Raw genomic sequence first — 1,755 nt, 5'->3', positions numbered from 1 at the left:
ACAGTAATTATAATAAGGCTCTCCATGGATGTGAGATGCAGTATTATACAATTGCAACACAAAATCCATCTAAATAAATGCCATACCATCTGCTCTCTCGTATTACTGTAGCACTTGAGTGTAGCTAAACATGTAATTTTAGATTGGGAATCAGTTGTATATAGTGCAAAAGCACTTTAGAAATCCAATACAGCTGTATAGCACAGGTCATAAGATGCCCATGAAATACAAAACATAAATAAATGTGACAGAAACAAGTGTGATATAAGTTTTAGGGGAGCACTACATGTATAAACAGCAGCTGTTACTGTAAATGTGAAGGTGACAATATGAGAGAGGTGTTGTTGCCAGCTGGAGCAAGATGTAGTGAATATTTAGTCTCCCCTTACCTACCATGTTTTCCTTGCGTACGGTCCTGAAGAAAAGGCAGCGGTGTCCGTGCTCATCTGTAGGCCTGTGCTGGAGGTAGAGAGGTCCGTCCCGCTCGCAGCTGATGAACCATTTGCCATTTAACAGAATGCAACTCTGGACTTTCCCTTCACAAAGAGACAATGAGGTCAGTGGTGCAGAGAATGAGGCTGTTGTTTGTCCAGGGGGGTCATGGGGCCTGTGAAAGCAAGCTGAACCAGGTCTTTGTAGGGGGGGAGCATCTCCAGAGATACCTCCACGCTGACTATTGATAGGACACCGGGGGTTGCTAGGTAACACTTTTTACCTGTGCCAAAAGATTTTCCATTTTCACCTGAGACATGTTATTACCTGACAGTTTGTAGTTTCTGAGAAAAGGTCATTATTGCAGATTGTTGAAAAGTCTCACATCATGTCAATCCCCATCATTTGGAATCCAAAGCTATCATCTCTCAACACTCAAGAACAAAATGAAGTCTGTTCTGACTGCTCGCTGACAGATGAGACTTTCTCCCCTCTCTTCACTCATTTAACCAGCTCACAATCTGACTGTTTTTGTCAACATTGCGTTCTTGTATTTCAAATATCGTATTTGTTTTAAGTGCAGCAGAAACTCGAGTGGTTTCAAAAAGGAATCGTTATCTCTAAAAATAGCACGAATAATTACTGAGATGACAAAGGCATGCTCTTTGAGAATAGTGAGAAAAATAGTTTGAAGGAGATCAAAGTGTGTCTGCACGCCAGTTCTCAGAAGACACGTGAAATTTTTATAGATAATAAATGATTCATTAGGTCTTTGTAGGTAAAAAGAACATTGGATACAAAGGTTGTTTATGTATCTCCTATATGTGTGGTATGGGATTAGCAGAGCACAGGTGAAGGGAACAACTGCCAGGAAGAAAATTCCTTCTTGTCCAACTGTCAAGGCAGGATCCAAGAAATGGCTCACATCTATTTGGCTCATCTAACAGGTGTCATATGGAATTATTTGGAAATCAAACACATAGTAATGAGCATTGCAGTAGTGGCGTAAATTGCATGTGATGGAGCAAGAGCTGAAATTCATATTGCCAGGGTTGTGAGGTTAATAATGTTTGACAATATTAGCATTGCTCTCAATTGTTCTCCTGCAGAGGCAAACAGAGGAACAAAGAGAACATAGCTGCTGTTTGGTAATTTTCACAGGGATTTGATGTCTTCCTCTTCTGGTGAAATCTGTTTTCTCAGACAGTCGAGTAAACAGTGATTTACAGAGATGCCATTCACTGAATTCTCTTTGTTAGAAATCATTTGAGGAAGATTAAAAAAATATTTTCATTCAGGGACATAAATTAGTTATTTATCCTT

General features: G+C 39.8%; 1 protein-coding gene across 1 annotated transcript in view; it reads right to left on the bottom strand.

Annotated features, from left to right (window-relative positions):
* Window positions 1-834, bottom strand: part of tmprss5 (transmembrane serine protease 5) — a 6,750-nt gene extending 5,916 nt beyond the window's left edge. The window contains exons 1-2 of the mRNA XM_035679612.1: window positions 818-834; window positions 394-673 (exon numbers count right to left, since the gene is read on the bottom strand). Coding sequence (XP_035535505.1) covers window positions 394-673; window positions 818-834 — 297 coding nt within the window. The remainder of the gene's footprint in view (window positions 1-393; window positions 674-817) is intronic.
* Window positions 835-1,755: the final 921 nt, after the last annotated feature.

Source organism: Morone saxatilis, unplaced genomic scaffold (genome assembly GCF_004916995.1).
Source record: "Morone saxatilis isolate NCDOM2014 unplaced genomic scaffold, NCSU_SB_2.0 Contig8, whole genome shotgun sequence".
Taxonomy (NCBI): domain Eukaryota; kingdom Metazoa; phylum Chordata; class Actinopteri; family Moronidae; genus Morone; species Morone saxatilis.
This window is presented reverse-complemented; position numbering and strand designations above follow the sequence as displayed.